This window comes from Leptinotarsa decemlineata, unplaced genomic scaffold, assembly GCF_025532065.1.
Source record: "Leptinotarsa decemlineata unplaced genomic scaffold, Ldec_3_MD MMD2_tig00026328_RagTag_RagTag, whole genome shotgun sequence".
Classification (NCBI taxonomy): domain Eukaryota; kingdom Metazoa; phylum Arthropoda; class Insecta; order Coleoptera; family Chrysomelidae; genus Leptinotarsa; species Leptinotarsa decemlineata.
The window spans coordinates 28,940,054-28,960,541 of NW_027412688.1; the positions used below are offsets into that span (position 1 = coordinate 28,940,054).

Genomic DNA, 20,488 nt, shown 5'->3' on the forward strand with positions numbered 1-20,488 from the left:
TGTTTCAATGTCAGGTAATAATAAAATATTAAAACATCTGTGAAGAAGTCAATGTTGATTGATATTTTTGGGATATCTTTCCACAAACCTTCCAAAGCTAAATCAAAATTACTGACTAATTGGTCTTTTATGAAATATCTTTCTGGGATAAACTTTGTCTTACTCTGTGTACTACATCGGAACTGTCGGGAAAGAATGCAGTCGCTGCTACAAAATATGCTTGCCGTTCCAAACTTACTCTACACGTTTGGAGTAGTTGAATGGTCCTGATAAAAGCTGTATCAACCTATCAACCTGACGTAAAGACTCAAAAAAATTATGCATCTTCACAAGAGTTTGCGAACCGTCCATTTCACGGTTGTACTTCCCCCGAAAATTGGGAGGACGTGGACTTTTGAGTTTGGAGTGTCTTCATGACTTCACAGTATGGAGCCCGTGAAATCGTCAGGAGTTTGGATTCCTTTCTTTGCATGGTCCGCAACTGAGATAGCAGGAACTGAAACATCTTCTCTTCATCCCTCATAGTTCAATAATTGACCGCTGGAAATATCAACAACGCTTATTAGTATGAGTTGAGCCAATATTTGAAGTACTGATCAGAACAGTACCAGCCAAAATGAGATGTTTTACGATAATTCGTATATTTGGCTACCCATGTAGAAGATAAGAAAATCAGTTTTTCGTGAGAAAACCGAACCAGTGGTAAAAAAAATAAAAAGTGCGTTCTGACCATGATAAACTGATATGACATAAACGTCATTTGATTAGATCCAACTCAATCACTTCCTTCTTCGATCTCAATTATCTTTTTTGAAAACGTAAATGCACCGACGTCATTTTCTCAGATGAAGTGGGTTGCGAAATTTTGCGTGCAACGTTTATTGACTTCGTGGAAACGATTGTTTTCGTTGAAAACATTTACAATAATGATTGTTTTTGCTAGAATTACGTGTTTTTACGGTTGATCCCAGCATTTTATCGAAGTATCAATGTCACGTTTAGATCGTGAACTAATTTCGCCAATATAGAGCTACGTTCCTAGAAATCAAAAATCCTCAGTCACGAAATACTCGGGACAATTAATCTCGGATTTGCATGACTCGAGGAAGGATTGTTGTTCTTCATGAAAGCGGAAGGATGAACTGTTCCCTGGGAATATTTCTAAGGAATAGTAACGGTAAAATTATTTATGCTTGAAAATAATTACCTCATTCGACAGGTGTAAATTGTTAAAGATGTACCTGACATGTAGATTCAGAATATTAATAAATACTCGCGAGTAAAACATTTGAATATACTGAACACGTGATTGATTTCCATATTGTAGATACTATGAGAATTGAAATTGGACATTATGCCCAATAGGAATTAGGAATGACAAAGTTGGTGTCGTAATCATGTAGGATGTGATGAGAGACAATTACTAGCCAGAACTTCAACTAGAGTAACGTAACACTGTAACCAACTGATGGAAATGAGTGCACATAAATCAACAAAAGGAGTTCATTTAATGATAATTTCAAAAACATTGTATTATTGTACAGAAATACCAATTATATGAAGTATCCATGATAATAATTGAACAATTTTCACATAAGACTGGTAATTTCTAAGTCACAGAAAGACAAGGATGACAAATCAGGTATAGTTCAAGTAAAAGATATAGTGCCCCCTACCTTCCAGCAGTTCCCCTTTGATAACACACACAACGCGGTACTCATCGCTACATTCTGTTGGTCACCGTAACATGACTTCAAATTTAATTTTATGACTCTTCAGCCAATCATATAACTCGGTTAGTAAAAATTATCCAATACGAACCGCCAATTCTTCAGTCCACGTGGACTAATTCGTTGCGGCATAATTCCTTTCTATTGTTTTTTTTGCCTTTGGCTTCGCCGACCACCTTTAAGATTAGTATATCGGTTACTTCGACTATACCTATCTACAAATTAACATGCGGATCATGCCCAAAAGTGTATGTAAGAAGGACTTCAAGAAATTTTAAAACGAGAATCTCCGAACATAAAAAAAGCTTTGAAGTGAGGAAGACCAATCTCACCTATGCGTTCCACCTTTTGGAGAACGATCACGATATCAGATTAGATTAGATTGTCGGGGAGCTAGCCCATGGCCCGGTTCACTGTGAACTTTTCAGATCTATGGTGACGCTCCTTGGTTGTTAGAGCTTGATCTCTCTGATGAGACTTCATAGCCTTGACACTGACCCCTTCATATATCTGGCAGCCTCTGGGTTTTTCGCCTGCCTCATTCCTGGGAGCTTATTGGGAGCTTATTCCACCAATCAATCGATTCTGTTTGCATCCATGACTTTACGGATGTCTTTGTACATGCTTTCGCTATCCCTCAAAAGGGTGCTGTGTCGATCATAGCTCAGGATGCGCCTACACGGGCTAGAACGTCGGCCTCCTCATTGCCCTTGTGACCCTCATGTCCGGGTACCCAAGCTAGTGTGACCCTATTTTGGGTACTTAGCTCCTTGAGTGCGTTCAGACAGCTTCCCACCAGTCTTGAGAAGACTCGAAATGAGTTGAGCGCCTTAATTGCCGCCTGGCTGTCGGAGAAAATGGCAATGGTTTTATTTGTGACCTTCTGCCTGTTTATTTTCCCTATACAGTGCTCGATGGCCGCTACTTCTGCCTGGAACTCAGTTGCATTATGTCCGAGGCTGTGTGCGATTCTCGTTTTTGCTCTGCCTCCGTATATACCGGCTCTCACTCCTTCTTGGGTCTTTGAGTCATCTGTATACCAAGTTTCTTCCTGTTTTACCGGTGGGCCATTTTGCCAGTCCTCTCTACTTGGTTTGATGATTTTGAAATCTTTTTGAAAGTTGTACTGCGGAACTGTGTTATCCACGGGCATTCTAGTATTGGATCAGCCTTCAGTTCATTGTAAAGTTTCAAGTATTCTGCACCGTGTGACTGGCTGATTGGGGGTTGCCCCTGCATTAGCCTGTATGTCACCAGTCGAGCTTCTCTTTGTATGTAGATGTGCAATGGTGGAAGTCCGAGTAGGACATCGAGCACTGCAGTTGGGGTCGTTCTCATGGCTCCCGCGACACTTAGGAACGCCAGCCTTTGTATGCCGCCTAAAAGGCCAGCCGTACCCGATTGCCTTGTTCTTGTCCACCGAGTCACTACACCGTAAGTTATCATGGGTCTCACTACCCTTGTATATAACCAGAGTGTCACTTTTGGGTTCAGCCCACAGTTTTTCCTGCACAATCTTCTGCAGATTCCCACGGCCATCCTGGCCTTATGTGCTGTTTTTTTGCATGTGGAGGTTCCTGGAGGCCTGTGATCGAAAGTCACACCTAACTACTTGACTTCCGTGGCGAAAAGGATCTCCATCACTCTTTTTCTTGTAAACACGACGACAGCGGTTTTTTGGGCATTCACTGAGAGGTTCTCATGCTCGCAACATATGCCGACGATGTGCAAGGCTCTTTGCATGAGCTCCAAGGTGACGCCTGCAAATTTCCCTTTTGTGACTATCACCAGATAGTAATATATGCCTTCTTCAGATAGCTTTCTGAGGTTGCCCATAGCAATGGCGATGGTACGCCTCCTTGTGGACATCTCTGCGTTTACCTGTATGGTAGCCTCTCCTAGAGTGGTGTATATCATCCTTCCTTCTAGGCTGGCTTTCATCCATCGACACACGACAACTGGTACTCCTCTTTTTCCCAGCGCGTCTATAAGTGACTCCTCGGAGATACTATTAAATGTACCTTTGATGTCTAGAAAGGCAGCTACTGCCATTTCTTTGTCGTCCAGTGCTAAATCTGTCAATTTACCAGGTTGGTACGCATATTGGCAAGCACTAAGAGGTCTTTCCTTTAACATTTCGTCTCTTATGTATCGGTCCAGTAACCTTTCAACGGTTTTCATTAGAAAGGACGTTAGACTGATAGGTCTATATAACTTGGCGTTTGCCTTTTTTGGACAGGAAGACTATTTTCACCTTTTGCCATGATTTTGGAGTATATCTCCAGGCCACGCAGGCTCTGAGAACCTTGCTCAGATAAGGTATCAGCACATAAGGTATCAGATAAGGTAGCAGAATTGGGTAGATTACGTCTACTCCTGGTGACTTGTATGGTTTGAATTTTTGGATCGCCCATCTGATCCTATCTGGTCTCGTGGTTTCGACGGCCAGCCTCCATTCTCATGGCCATGTTGGGAGAAAGGAAGGCCGTCCCTAGAGCCCAGGTTCAGATATCGCTGGGAAACAGAATGTCAACAGTAGCCTTATACTTTCCCTTTCCGTTTCTGTGTAGGTTTCGTCCTCTTTTTTGAGGAAACACCCACAAGTGGGTGTTTCTTCCACCTTCATGCAAAACCTCCTCCATGAGTCTCTTTTTCGTTTTTTTTTGTTAAACTGCGTAAGTTTTTTTCCTATATGTGTGGATATCAACACTATGTACGACATACTCCATATGGAAGCTAAGGTACAGAAGTTGAACCTGTTGGAGTCTCTGGAAATAAATAAGGGAGAATGTTCGAGTTTCCTGCTTAACGACCAACAGGAGGTTGACCACTCACCATTGTTGAACTTTTTTTCATATTTTTACAAGGACAAAACACAGGCGCTACAGAGAAATTCTTAAGGCACTCTAAGAGCGCCATACAAGAAATTGGGGAAAACTGTCAAAAGAAGAAAGAAAACAATTAGGTTCAAAATAATCTCCCTACAAAGATGTGTAGATCATGTATAGAAGTTACTTTCAGATCCAAACGGCAACAAAAACCTCTTCCGAAATAACTACTTCCACATGAACCTTGAATTACACTGAAAAAACTCACGGAACAACTACTTCGAAAGTAATGTCATAATGTTATGAATGAAATGGGGTGATGAGGCAAGTGTCTTACTCCGAAACTTCGAAGTTCGCCATTGTGCATGATAGTGCTCTATGTGAGTGAAATTCAATATCGTTAATTTTTCATAAGTTATACCTATTGTGTAGCATTTTCTATGAATGATATCTGATTCAATTCTATAACGAATGTGTGGAGTACAAACTGAACAGAAAAAAGTAATTTTCTCAAGATTCATTATTCATGTGAAAGTATTTATTTCGAAAGTATTTTTCTATGTTTATATGAAAATAGCTGTTTCGAAAAGGTTTTTTCTTCCAGTTTGTATCTCAGAGCAACTTCTATGCATGATCTGCATATATTCGTAGAGTTAGTTCATTTTGAACTGAATCGTTTTGTTCCTACTTCTGGAAGTTTCCCACAATATTTTGTATGAAGATAGAGACGTGAAAGACAAAGTTTTTTCCCATCAAAGGAAACATAGATTCTTTCATGGTAACTAAGTGGTCGCTATTATTAGAAAATTGTTTTTATATATTTACCGTTCGTGAATTGCAATTTCACTACAGCATAATTGAAAGGTCAATGTCACAGACAACTGACAATCTGTTTGCATCACTGAGTTTGGTGTTACTACTAAAAACAAAACATTGTTTCTTGAATTATCTCATTCTTCCGGCGAGACTGAACATTATTTTCTGAGGTCGATGGCATCGGTATTAGCAGATTTGAGAATAGATAGCTGTTGTTCATACGTCAAGATGGTTGGACTTGAGATTTTGGAATGAATAATATGGTTTCCTCATTATCATTTACGTGAATTTCGGAAGACTGTACTCAACTTGATAATTCAACCGTCAGATTTCCTTTCGCAAATTTGAATAGCATCAATCTGTTATTTGATTTTCACTTCGTGCTGATCTCCTTTTTTGGTGAATGCCTTTTTGTCGTAGTTCAAATCAAAAAGATATAGGGGAGGCTGGGTACACTTGATCCCCCTTTTTGTTTTTTGGCCATTATTTCGTAAATATTGATCCGATTTTGAATATCTTGGAACTGAAATACGTGGAATGTCATTGGCTATACTAAGTATAATAGCTAATGATATCGGTTTTATAAATTTAGTAACAAGCCCACGAGATCTTCGTATATTAAGTGTCCCATATAATATTGTCTGACTTGATCCCCACCCTCTGGAACACTTATCCACGGGGAAACAAGTCTCCCACATTTAGGGTCACATGATATCAATACAGAAGAAAACAAAAAAAAATTTTAAAATTATTTATCATTGATTCATTTGTTTAGTTAACTAGACACAACAACAACGTATCAACTGTTTTAATGAATCACATATACCAAGTTTTCAACAAACATCACTTAATGTTTCGTTTAGTTCCTTCACAAGCAGAAGGGGCGATGACAAACCGGTCGTTTGTTGTCCGCTTCAGTCTAATTCGAAGAATGATACTTTGAAGGGATTCGATTTTCAATTAGACACTACCTTGCACTGATGAGTGGGCGAACAACCCGAAACCGGTTTGCAAGTGTGCTTCAATAATTGAAAATCTATTATGGCAGTTGTATCACCAACAGCATATGCAGGAATAACTTCAGTGAGGAATCCTGCACTGACACCTGTCGAATATAATTCAACGTCCTTCGTGGTATCAGCCAGGGGAGTAGTTGTTTTCTGATAGGTGTGTTCTATTAACCTACAGTATCGGTAGTTGGGACTGGCCTGAACGAATTGTTTCTTCAGATGATTTGATTTATGGCCAGTCTTCAAGTATGCCCACTGGCTATATGTGAAAGAAACCTTGAACTTTTAAATCTTATAATTTAAATGACGATCGGATCCACTCAAAGTGTGTACAATAACAATAATCCAAAAACTAAGTTCTTACGTTTGTGTAATTTTTGAAAAATTGAATAATTCAGCGATAATATTGAAAAGCACCTTCATCCAGACAGACTGAGACGATTATGAGTCATAAAAAATATACTTGAATTTGAAATAAAAAATTCAAGTTGAACGAGTGCAATTATGGCAATCATCTCTGCAATAATCGTTATCATCTACTCGTATTTAATTCATTCGCAACCTCAGAGCACCTCTACAATGCCCAGTCACTATGAGGTGAAACAAGAATTTCCATTTCATTCATTTTCAAAGAACATCAGATTCGTTACACTTCCACAAATTGCGTTATTATGAAACCACCTTGACTGCTCATTCTCATTTTAATAATTCTGTTTTGTTTTGCAGGTGTGGGAATGATTCCAGTGAAAGAGTAAGTAGCGATTGTTTTATTGGAATACTATTGTAGAGAGCGAAACGTTTATGAAATTCTTAGCGTTTTACCGGATGGTTCGGATTGAATGTTTATAATTTGCTGATCAAAATAGAGATTGAAAGCAGGGTTTGAAATCAATAATAAGAATAATTATAGTCTGGAAGTTTGAAAAATCATTTGATGAGCGATTTTTATTTTTGATCATGAGTGAAAACAATGGGGAAAACGCTTTTGGCTTTCTACTTTATTATTTTTATACAAAAAATGTAGGAAACTTCCGAAGGAAGGAAAAAAGGAAGCAATTGGTTTCAAAATGAACTATTTACAAAGATGTTTAGATCCTGCAAACTTTTTTCTCCCAGAATTGAACCCTTCTTAAAAATATATCCCTTTTACGAAATAAAATATAGCAAGATTATTATTTTTGACGTAAAATCTTACGATAGCGATAATATTTGATTTATACTTTTTCAAATCAGAAGTAAAAATTTGTTGAATCATTTCCACGATATAGTTGAATCTGCAGTAGTAGGTAGAAAATATCATTATCAATTATCAGCAACAGGAAATATTCATTCCCGATTTGCATTAGCCATTTTTTTCTAAACAAAATATAAAGACCTCCTCATCATATGAAACTGGAAAAATTTATTTTCAAATTAAGACTTTTTTTCCAAGTGCTCAAGTATCAAGTCGCTTGTGAGTCGTTAAAATTTCACTATTGAAAATACCCTGTCGAACACCCTTGTTCAACATGTACATACAACTGAAGCAATTTCAGAAAAACGAGGCCATTTGTACTTTAATGCATTAACCAAAATATAACATACATTTTAAAATTGAACAAAAAATAAACTACCTAACTTTCATTCATACCTCAATGACATTTGCGGGAATTTCGAAAGACTGTACTCAACTTGATAATTCAACCGTCAGATTTCCTTCCGTAAATTTGAATTGCATCAATCTGTTATTTGATTTTTACTACGTGCTGATCTCCTTTTTTGGTGAATGACTTTTTCTCGTAGTTCAAATCAAAAAGATATAGGGGAGACTGGGGACACTTGATCCCCCTTTTTGTTTTTTGGCCATTATTTCGTACATATTGATCCGATTTTAAATATCTTGGAACTGAAATACGTGGAATTTCATTGGCTATAATAAGTATAATAGCTAATGATATCGGTATATGAATTTAGTAACAAGCCCACGAAAACTTCGTATATTTTGTGTCCCATATGTATTGTCTGACTTGATCCCCACCCTCTGGAACACTTATCCACGGGGAAACATTTGTACTTTTATGCATTAACCGAAATATTACATACATTTTAAAAGTGAACAAAAAATAAACTACCTAACTTTCATTCGCACAGTTAGCAATTAAATTACTATTGATGTCGAGTCTTACCTGACTATCTATTGCTTTATTTCTTTGACAGTTTCGATAATTTATACATACATATTAATATGTTAATTATTTGTGTGTGAATGAAAGGTGATTTTACTTTCTCTTCAACTTTTTTTTACACAGTTTATTCATCATTATTTATCTACTGCAATATCATTTAGTGAGTTATCAATGAATATCAAAGATCTACTACATTAGTATGTATAACCCTGGTTGAATGATCATGTTTTATAATTTTCTCAGTTATTTGTGTATGGCAGCTGCAGCTGTATACATTTTTTACTAATTATCAAATGTAAAATAGGTAAATTTTGTATTCATTATGAATTCATTCGAAAGATCATTCACTTAAATCGAACGGGGTATATCTTTAGAAGATATTAGTTTTGGGGAAAGAAACGTTTTGGCTCCATCTTCAAACTTTAAACTTCAAACATCTTCAAAATGAGAAAAACTTAAAAAAGAGTTCATTCTGAAATTACTTGCTGTTTTGCTTTCTTCGCAAGTTTTCCTCATTTTTTGTGAAACTATGTAGAAGTACAAAATCAAAACTTTTTTTTCCCTAAGTCAGTTTACTCCTTTTTGACAATAAAACCTACGATGAACTGAATTCATTTTTTTTTGTTTAATTCAGAATTCTCTATAACAAATATCCAATGCCAGTTTTTTATAGACAGACATTCTGTAAAAATCTGTTCTTCACTCATAGTACGAATTCACTGTGAAAATCTATGAAGGAATAAAAAGTGTAGACAAATATATTGAAAAAACCTCTGACAGGTTGACTTTTATTTACGAGAATATTTCTTTTGTTTTATATTTTTGTAATCCTCTCTAATTTCTGCTATGTACGTCAATCTCTTCAACATTCTGTATTGAAAAGAGGGGTTGTACCGTGTTTGAGAGGTTTAAAAATTTCCAATACCAACATTTATTCATTTATGATTTCTCTGATACTTACTACGTGTAGTAAGTGGTATTAGCCAGGGGAGTAGTTGTTTTCTGATGAGTATCAGTCCATTAACCTACACTGTAGGGAGTTGAGACTCGCTTGAACCCATTTTTCCTTTAGATGATCTGTTTCAGACATATCCGAGATACATTATCTCATAATATTCATGGATTTTGATTGATAATGATTTTGAAAGACCGTTTTCTTTTCTACAAAAAAAAAATTTGATGGAGATTGGTATGGTGAGTAATGAAGGTGATTGCTTATTTTTTCGTAGTTTTGATAGTTGCCACGATGTTTCAAATTTCTTATAATACAGGGAGCCAATTTGACTTCTCACCCTGAATGTCTTTCTTTCAAGATATAATTTTAAAAACAGGAGAGACATCATCACTATTTTTCGAAGTAGTTTCGAAGAATATTTCAAGCCCTCATGTCTTATTCCCTAAGGGAAGGACTCACCTTTAGACTTTTATACAGGAAGTAGAAGATAATTTTGAAGGTTTTTTTATATTTTGAATGTTAGCTACAAAATTCATGACTGTTTTTACCATAATACTGAGAGTTATGCTTGCAGGTTATTATTTGAACAAAATTTCTCCAAAAACCTCTTAGGTAAAATGGTACATCGATCTAACTCTTGATCGCTTGATCTCTGGTTCTCCTTTTCTCACTGAGATAGTTTCTAAGATATTGATTGTATAAATATAATACGAAGGGTTGAAAAAGGGGTATAATGGGATTTTCTGTCAACCAGCTATAAGCCTCCATAAACAATCCTCATATATGAGAATGCAATTTCTAAAATAGGGAATACCAACAAAAACATCAACTTTTTGTGGCTGTATGTCGATGTATGAACTCTTTTCGAAAAAATTGCGAGTCCTCGTCATTTCAATAACAACAATTTGGTTTATTCTCTTGCCATCCAGAAAAAGTAAACATTCGTCGTTAAAACGGTAAAGTAAAAATTTAGCAGTCTCCAATTCCATCAAAAGATTGGTCTCTCTAGCACAAAGATCCTTCGAAAGAATAATTCTGAAAATGTTCATATTTCTTTCAGTTCATAATTATTCTTTGTACCGAAATGATTGAAATTTATTCGGGTCGAAATAATTAAAATTTCTCATTACTTCAATGTTTACACAGCGGTGTTATAGAAACAATCGTAAATGATGTTTCAAAATCAAAATCTGATATTTCAGAATCGTATGAGAAGCTCCACTCCCCAACATTGTGTAGATGATTCAAGGTCGAATAGTAATGGAACAATTTCGAAACATAATTGGTGAATTTGAAATATTGAATGATACTGATGATGTGGAGTCGCAAATACAGCCACTTTCGGTTATTTGCTTTCTGTTTCATATAGCTGAAATCTTGAATTCCAAATATTGTATCTCGAAATAAATAGATTGACATAAAAATGTAACCTAACTTTGGGATGAGAGTGTAGAGAAAGGAATACAAGTGAATATTATTGAACTTCTCACTATCAAATGATTTCGAAAAAGTTGTTAGCTTCAGTTCGAACTAATCTTCAGACAAGGGTTGGGTTAGGTCCAAAGTGAGTTGCTCTGTTCGACTCTCCACCGCAACACGCAAGGGTTTATTGTGGCTCACACCTATTCACACTCGACCAAATAAACCTAGCTTCTCAACGAAGCCGATTACTTTGTATGGTGAGTGGTCTTTCAGGTCAGATGGTGAGAGTACGGATCTGCCGAACTCAAAGAACCTGATTCGGTCCCCAGCGGGGCAGGCACAAAGTATATGCTCTGCTGTATGAGGTAGTCGGATAGTCAAGGTGCAAGATTCACACTTTGATGCCCGCGACAACCTTTCCATATGAGGGATTTTGCACGTCAGTTACACCTGACGATGCCTTAGATTCACCCGTGTAGGGCTTTTCAGCCTCTAGTTTTGGTGAATCATCACTTGCTAATCCGCTTACGGGAGGTTTTTTTCTCCGCCTGAGACAGATTCTGCCTACGCTGCTCAAGAATTTGGTGCAAGGCGATTTCATAAGGTATCCCGCTCTTGAGGAAACGACTAGGTTGTTTCCTGGCTGCGCCACTAAACCTTTTTTTTTTAGGTTCAGTTGTTGGATCAGGAGTTGGAGAGTTGAGAAGCTCTCGCTCCTGATCTAAATATACAGGTAGGTCTGTTGGAGTCATAAGCTAGACATCCATCTCCTCTGTAGACTCAGTGTCAGAAAGAATTTTCAAGTTTACTCTGTCCATAAAAGTTCCACGAGTAGCTAGGGAAAGAATGTCAATCACGGCAGAGCCTCGCATTACCGTGAACGACGAGAGAACGCCCGGTATCTCGAAGGTTCCGTAGAGACAGCTGATAGGCTCAGTGTCATTCATCTTCTCGGCTCGGATACACACACCTTAGGATTAAGCCATCGTTGGGATGCCATTCAGTTAGGGAATAATATCCCAAGCCCCACATCCCAAGCCAAAAACAGCATCTACAGTGGTTCAGGCAGTGAACGATGAACAAGGACAGCCGACCTGTCAAAACCAGGTTATGGAATTTTGTTTGAGTTCCTAAGTTTTTATAGTTGTATGATGTTGCAGTTTCATCAGAATATCAAGTATGCTGCCTTTTACTCATTCCATGTGTCTCTTTAAAGTTATGAAGTTCTCTATCCTGCCAGAAGTCGTTTTCCTATCTTCTTCTCGTACTGAAGAGGACGAAGATATGGGAATTACTTCATAGTATGCATTGGAGTTGCGTCTATTGCCTTGTGATTCTTCTGCACCGTTTCATTTTCGCAGTTCTCTTTTTTATCTTTGTCCATTAAACCAAAGATGAATTGTTCCACCATGATTTGTATCATTGTGTATATATGTGTGTGTATGTATCAGTAATATCCAAGTAGACCTCACTCTTTTTTCTTTTCGTATGTGTTGATTTCTTGAAGTTGATTTAATTTCTATACTGACTGAAAGGAATTTCATTGCTAAGGTCAGTTATTTCTCCCAAACTTTGGATGTACATATTTCTTCTTCCTTCTAGTGTATGTTTCAACCGGGGATTCAGAGTGGTTGATGGAACTCCTCGTGATCATTTCTATTCTTCTCGGAAATTGAATCCCAGCTATCAACAGGGGGTATCAACAACGATAGGTGGGTGGACGATAGCTGGTGCTCTAGTAGAGACACAAAAATTGTTTCGAAAAAAAGTAGTAGGGATTATCGGAAGCTATGTTTCAATGATTATTATTGATATACAGGGTATCCAATAAATGATAGACCAAACTTATTTCATAAAATACACCTTACGATTTGATCTCCATAAACTTTATTTGAGAAATATTTCACGACATGTTTCGCTAACATAGTAGCTTCTTCAACAGTGATTGAACAGTGTATTCACAATTTCTGTCACATCCAGCCCAAATTTAGATCATATATTTTTTGGTTGACAATTTCATTTCGAGGAGAAAAAATTGTAGATTTCAATTATAAATTCACCTATTCAATAATTGAATGCCAAGATTTTTGAGAATTACTATAACATGCGAATGTTCCAATATAACTGAGGTGATCTACATTCCGAGCTACTCTCAGCCAATAGAATAATATGCAGCACGATATCCTGATACCTACGATTCCAGATTTTCCGGAAGAGGTCTTTTAGGAAATAGAAAGAGTGCACAAGCAGTGAATAAAACGTGCAAAAATGACATAAAAAAATCTATCGATGATTGTGTGAAAAAACGAAAAACGAAAAAACGAAAGAGTGCACAAGCAGTGAATAAAACGTGCAAAAATGACATAAAAAAATCTATCGATGATTGTGTGAAAAAATGCAACTGATGCATTTCTGCCTAAGCAGTAATGTCTCCTGACCTGATTTTCTTAGATTACTATTATTTTATTGAGGAATTAGTTGCAAGAAACTAACGAAAATAGGAAGAAAATAAATTGATTCAGAGAAGTTTTCTGTTCCATTGAAAGATTAACAATAATTAGAGTTTGAAGAGAAATTGCAGATAGATTCAATTTATGACTCTTTCATAGTTTCCTCAAGAAGTCAATCCCTAAATTTTCTGAAAGCTCATTGTGTGGACTATTTTGGGATGACCCTATGTATAGGGTGTAGGGTGTTCCATTTGAGTAAACTCAACTCAAAACCCGAGTTTTGTTTACCTCTGTATAGAAAAATCGCCGTTCGGTAAACTTATGAAGACGAAATAAAAAACACTATCCTAAAAGACATTTGGTTATAAACTTTTCCCATTCCATTTAATCGAGTGGGAGATATTTGGTGTTGAATGGACCCATTTTTTCACATTGTTTCCACTATAACTTCTGAACCACCCGGTATGAAGAAATTCAGTCGTGTGAAAATATCTGGAGTTTGTGTGACAGACCAAACATAAGTTTGGTCTGTCACACAATTATTAGACACCCTGTATATCAGTAATGATTATCAAAACATAGATTTCATTGATACTCACAACTTTTTTCCGAAATATTTTTTTTATCTTTCCTAGGGAAGCAGCTATCATCCACTGACCCATCGTTGATACACCCTGTTTAAGTGACATCGGCTTTTCTTTTCCTCATTGTTCTCGTTATGGAGTCAAGGATTACTTCATTTTTTTCCTATCCAGAATGGCAACAAAATATAACTTGGTCAGTTTGGAACACGATTTGATGTATAATTCTCAGCAGAAGATAGGGAAATTTAAGTAAAACAGAACTCAAAAGTTTTTATTACGCTTGGCAAATATGCGTATTCATATTCTTATTCACTTCAAGCCAGTGTTTCTACTTTTTTTTGACTTTCAAGTAGATATCAATATTATTGATTGTTTGGATATCAGATAGCTTTCACGACAGTTTGCGCTCTTGGTATCATTTTTTCAAAGTGATCCGAACCTATTTCCGAACCATCGTGTTGAAATATGAAGGTTTTAACAGAACGTTCGTCAAAATTATTTGTTTTTCAGGAAGAAAACTGATACACTCAGCTGGCAGATCATCTCCGATACAAATTCATCTCCAAGATCGTCACCACAATTCGTTGAAAAGAACTGTGACGTTAGAATAAATATTATGGTATCGCCAAGGTCGAAACTTGGATGTGGGTAAGGAGCAAATTCTTTTATGGTTGTGTATTCAGTCGTTATTTCGAACATCGCAATCACAAACACTAATTACTATACCCCATGAATCTTAATGACCACACCAATGACTCTTAATGTTCACACAATAGGTATTCGAGAGGAACTTTGTTTTAAATAAGCTGAACGTATTGAAGAGGCCAATATATTTATTGAATATTATTATTAGTTGATATTGGTTTGAGTTGAATGGGCTGTTTTTTGATATATGCCATTTGGTATCAATATGATGACCCAATTTATTCTTTGCAGTTATTCTTGTTATTTATTGTACGATCTCATCTTAATCGTGATATTCTTCTTCTGAGATATTTTGGATCTGATGGATTTAGAAAAACACCGGTAACCACGACTTATTTCGAGATATACATACAGTGCGAACATAAAAAGTCCTCCAACTTCATAACTTTTGAACGGAATAAGATATCAAAGTTGAACAAAGCATACGTAAAATATTCATTTTTGATCCTGTCGTTCATTTCATTATTCGAGACTATTTTACTTTTGGAAATTGAATCAACCTTTCCTGAGTTATTGTCGTTTTATATTGGTTCAAGGAATTTGGGAAAGAAGACAAAAATATATAAAGGCATCGTGTCAGGTGATCTAGCGGGCCACTCTAAAGGACCAAGTCTGCCTATTTAGATTTTTGTAATATTGACAAACCCAATAACCCAAATGAGTTGTCAATCGATGTTACATTTCAGCAAGATGAGGTATCTCTTCATGACGACAGGCTAGTTCAAAAGTGACTACATTTCTGTTATGACATCTCAAGATGTTTCTGAGGAGATACGTGGCATAATCACAGATCATTTCAGAGATAGGAAGAAGTTGCTTTTAATGAAATTACCCCAGAAACATTGCTTTAAGAAATGAATTTGTAAACAGAATTCCTCATTAACAGGAAGTTAGTAACGAACATTTTCAACATATATTGAAACAAAATGGAGTGACTTTTCAATATAGTTTGCTTTGAAATCATGATATTTAACATACTTTTGCAGATTCCCAAAGTAAATATAAAACTGCTTATTACTCAGGAACGGCTGATCTAATTTTCAAAAAATCCAACAGTATTGGATGCAGAATTGAAATACACATCAAACAAAGTATCAAAAAAGTCCTCAAATGAGGCATTTCTCTTGTCTTGTTATTAATGAAAAGATATTCAATGAATACTGCAGTAGAATCTACAAGTCGTGGACATCGACTACGTTTCGACTCTAAATTGCACCCGTGCTAACCAGATCGTGGCGCTGGTTTCTGATGGTCGTGGATTCAATCCATCCACGAAAATTTCATCACATTTTCCATTTTCGAAATGGAATATATTTGAAATCATGTAGGAAAAATGCTGGATTTTTATGTTCAAGATGAGGTCATTGTAATACATTTTAACATTACATAACTTTTCAGCTGTTCAGGTACGGGACTCAAGTACGGAACAATACAATCATTGGAACAATTGAATCAGTCGTTTGAGAAATCCCTCTTGATGAAAAATCATCGATATTGTTTTTTTTCGGATTATTTTGTATATCTTGCAGATCTACGTACTTCACTAGTACCGGTTGTTCTCCTTATTAGATTTTGTAACAATTTTTTGGTTTATCCCCAGTATTAATTTTCGGACAAGTGGGGTTACTGTAATAACTAATTCAGTTCCTTGATAATTGCCTGTTTAGTGTATTGACAACATAAAAATTATAAAAAAAAAGATTATATTGTGCCTATCACAGAAAAAAATTAAGGACGATTCAAGGATGAAATGGACGAATTTTAAGGGTGGAAAATGTTTTTTCATGATTTCTTTTGGAACCTCCTAATGAAAGAAGTTGAATTTGAAGGTTGTAGGAAATATAGGGGCAAACAACTTCTGTATTTACCATTTTCCACATAATCCGGGATTTCCCGAGAGGTATCGAAAAAACTAGATATTTGTTTTTTTTTATTCTATGAAAATTATTCTCATATTACATATTATATTACGTTCAACATTTTTCAAGTATATCAACTGATAATCTTTCTGAATCTTCAGAATTTTCAGACAAACTCTTCAATAGCAATGTTAGTTTTCTTTCATACCATCTGGAAGAAGACGATGAAAAGTACCATTGTATATTTTCAAAAAAATCATGTTTCTGGAAGATCAGTATTTTAGAGGCTGAATATATGTTTTAACACCAAAACAAAACGAATATTTCGTTTTGGAAAAATTATATCATCTTAGGAACCCAAAAATGTGAATTTTCACCGATTATCGTGAGAAATGAATTTTTTTCGTAAAATTTCAGGCTACGTAGAAAAATGGTTCAAAATTTACATTTTATACTTTTGACAGCTCTTTCATTTGAGTTTTTCAAATAAAAACCATGGAAACCATGAAAACCATTTTCCACCACTGATATTCATCCCATTTTATCCCAACAACATTAGATCGACGGTAATGTAATTGTTTCGTCATGAGCACACTATTTTCTCGTCCTCAGTACTATGTTCATGCTGTGTTAGCCTATAGGTGGAAATGCATGGTTCCAAACATTTTTCCAAAAATTTTCAAAATACTTACATTTCTTTCGATATCTCGATATTTCAAAATCTTGTAAAGTATTTCTGCCTGTATTGTGTCGAAAAATCATTGAAATAACTGAATTTCACCCAACGAGTGGGCTCCTGTAACTATATGATTCTAATTTCGAAAAAAAAACCAGAAAAATATACGTTAAAAATTTTGGAAAATATATGCTTTGGTTAACTACTTTAGTGAGCCAATAATTGGGTTGGGTAACGGGATTTATTTTTTTGTAAAAAAACAATTGGTTTCTTGCCAACGATTATAATTTAATTAAATTCATCTTCAGGGCTCTGTAACAATAAATTTTCATAAGTATATTTTCCACAAAACGTATACGATTATTATCATTTCAATTTCACGAGAAATGATGAGTTCTCAAATAAATTACTTACCGAAAAGTAGTTTTATCGTGTTGATAATTTCAATATTTTAAAAACTATCAGACATATTAGATACATATTAAAAAAAAACATTGCAACAACCAAATTTTCGAGACAATACCAACACTAAACGACATTAACCAAAACGAATGGCTTTATCTTTAATTCTGATAAGGTGGTGTCTGTTTTTTAATCAACGACAGAAAGAAACATGAAGAAAAAAGGGTGAATTATCCAGGTATTTTACGTATCAAATTAAAATATGCAGAATTGAGGCCATCAACATCTCTTGTAGTGTTAACACTATCGCATTTGAGGATATGTATCATTTCGCTCAAAAGTCATTTGAATAAATATAGTTGAACATCTAGAAAAATTGAATGATTAAAATCAAATATGTGTCCATATTCTTTTTCATGTTCAACTAGAGCTGTGGGGTTTTTCAAATTCAGTTTCTTAGACTCTCATGTGCTCTGAAACTCGTGTTTTAAGATACCGTCCGGTTTGACCAACATAGCATTTGTGACAGCTTCCACAGTTAAATTTGTACACTAATTGCTTTGGATTATTCTACTGTTCACTCAAGTGCGACGACTCCTTGATGATTCAATGTAATTTTCAACGATACCAACCCAGTACTTTTTGTGAGAACTCCTTATTAAAAAATAATACTAATAAATTGAGATTATCCATTTAAAAATAGTTTTTCAAGGTGTTATCAATGTGTATGCATTCTTCCGAGTGTAAAGTAGAATATAATATATATTATTTCAATACTGATATCGATAATTTATTCCACAGGATATGTAAAGGCCCTGACTGGAAGCCCGGAATTTTTGTTCAATTCACCAAAGAGGCCGGAATCGCTAGAGAAGCAGGCTTGAGGCCAGGCGATCAAATATTGCAGTGTAACAATGTTGACTTCTCCGATATTCCGTTCAATGAGGTATTAACTGTATTCATAATTATAACCTTATCTAGTGAAGTATCAAGCTAAAACTGATTTGAAAAAAATTATGAGATCGTCAGCGGAATTGATGTTTTTCGGTAGACATTTGCCAAATTATTCTTTTACTTTGCATTTTTTGAATCATCGTATTCAAAATTTTTATTTTCTCAGTATATGATCTTTTATGCGACAAATCACTTTTGTGAGGAATGATAAACTTTTTTTGAAAATGATGAGAAAACAATGTCATCTGTACAAATCCATTAAAATAATTGGACAAATGATGTTTCGAAAATAAAATTGTGAAGATAACATTGATTCATATTTGTTGAAATTGTTTTAAACGTTACTAACGTTTAAAACAAGTTTTTATTTAATTGCCCAAAAACGATCAAAATAAAATTTTAAATCACATCAACCACATTCATTCATGACGTTACAGAAATGAAATTATAATAAAAGCTTGTTGCGATGCCTAGAAGAAATCTCTACATATTCAGTCAAATGAAATTTAAATAAAATTTTAAATCACATTAACCACATTCATGTGGTTAATGTGATTTAAAATTTTATTTTAATCTTTTTAGGGCACTTAAATAAAAGCTTGTATCAAAAGATTTTTTAACATTATTTTATTTTATATTTTTTAGTTTCAATCGATAGTTATCGATCAATACGAAAGTCCATCTATAAAACGGAGGGTCCTTCAACAAAAAAACTTAAGAAACGGGGAAAACTATCATTAGGATAAACTATATTCTATAGAAGTAGGTAAATACCTACTTCTTGTGTTCGTACTTGAGAGTTATTTACTCTTAACGCACTTAACCTCACGCTGTTGGGTGGACTAGGCTGCTCTAATTTGAGAGTTATGTTCTCTTGACGCACTTAGGCGGACCTCACGTTGATCGTCGAATTTGGCTGCTCTTAATCGTTGCATGCATATTTTAACTTTGTCAAGTTTTTTGGCGTTTCAAGTTAATGCTTTCATTGGCTAGTTTTTCATTCCGTTTCAAATTTGTTAACCCTCCCAGAACTTCGTTCAGCAGAGTACTAGCTAATATACAACAGGGTGCGCTGCGGTTCCCTGAGGTGGTACGTTCACGACATCATTTTACACTCTGATGCCACTGAGTCCTCGGCACGGCCTCACCTTGACTTGGGTGGTAATTTGGTGAAAGATGCGGCACTTTTTCCAGCTTAGAGCTTACTCGTGCCTGACGAAACACCATTCCGGGTTTGATTTTGGAGTTTTCCTTCTCCTATACGGGTTGCAGACCAATGCTAATGACGCCCATTTCACCAAATTACACAAGTCATGGTACGCCTCTTGTGCTTGGAGCCTGATCCTTGAAGGGGGTAGATATTAATATTTTTTCACAATGCAAATAAATATGGGTTCTTACAACCTACTACACCATTTATTGTCTTCTTTTTATAGTCGGGAAGTAGGTATTGAAAGGTAAAAGCTTGATTTAATTTTTTTTCTAGAAATATATTTTTTTTATTGAAGCCAACCCTGGATGTGGCATCTATTTCATGGTGGGCCTACCAACTGCCTATTATAAACGGATACATATACAAAATTTCGTGTCCCTGCTATTTACCGCTGAGGAGATCTCTCACACGGAGCCGATCCTGGCAGCAACATCAGGTCTCGTTTATGATTACCATGCATTGTCGTCGGTTCTGGACCAGCATGCAACATTTTCAGGTCAATCGGATACCGGGAAGTGGGTCAAATTAAACTTGCAAGATTTCTTAACATATATACAAGTCAAGTTACATGAAAGCTTTCAAAAATGAAATGAATTTTCATTCTTTTCAAAAATATTTATTCATTCATCAATTTCTATTTTGTTTCCTTCGAAGTAGTCCCCCTCAGACATAAAACACTACGCTATGGAATTCGAAAAAAATAGTGAGCAAAACCTTGA

General features: G+C 35.6%; 1 protein-coding gene across 3 annotated transcripts in view; it reads left to right on the forward strand.

Moving 5' to 3' along the window:
• Positions 1-20,488, forward strand: part of LOC111501998 (uncharacterized) — a 118,441-nt gene that overhangs the window by 73,329 nt on the left and 24,624 nt on the right. For all 3 annotated transcript variants that reach the window (XM_023155939.2, XM_023155940.2, XM_023155941.2), the window contains 3 exons: positions 7,111-7,135; positions 14,471-14,608; positions 18,404-18,548. In XM_023155939.2, coding sequence (XP_023011707.2) covers positions 7,111-7,135; positions 14,471-14,608; positions 18,404-18,548 — 308 coding nt within the window. The remainder of the gene's footprint in view (positions 1-7,110; positions 7,136-14,470; positions 14,609-18,403; positions 18,549-20,488) is intronic.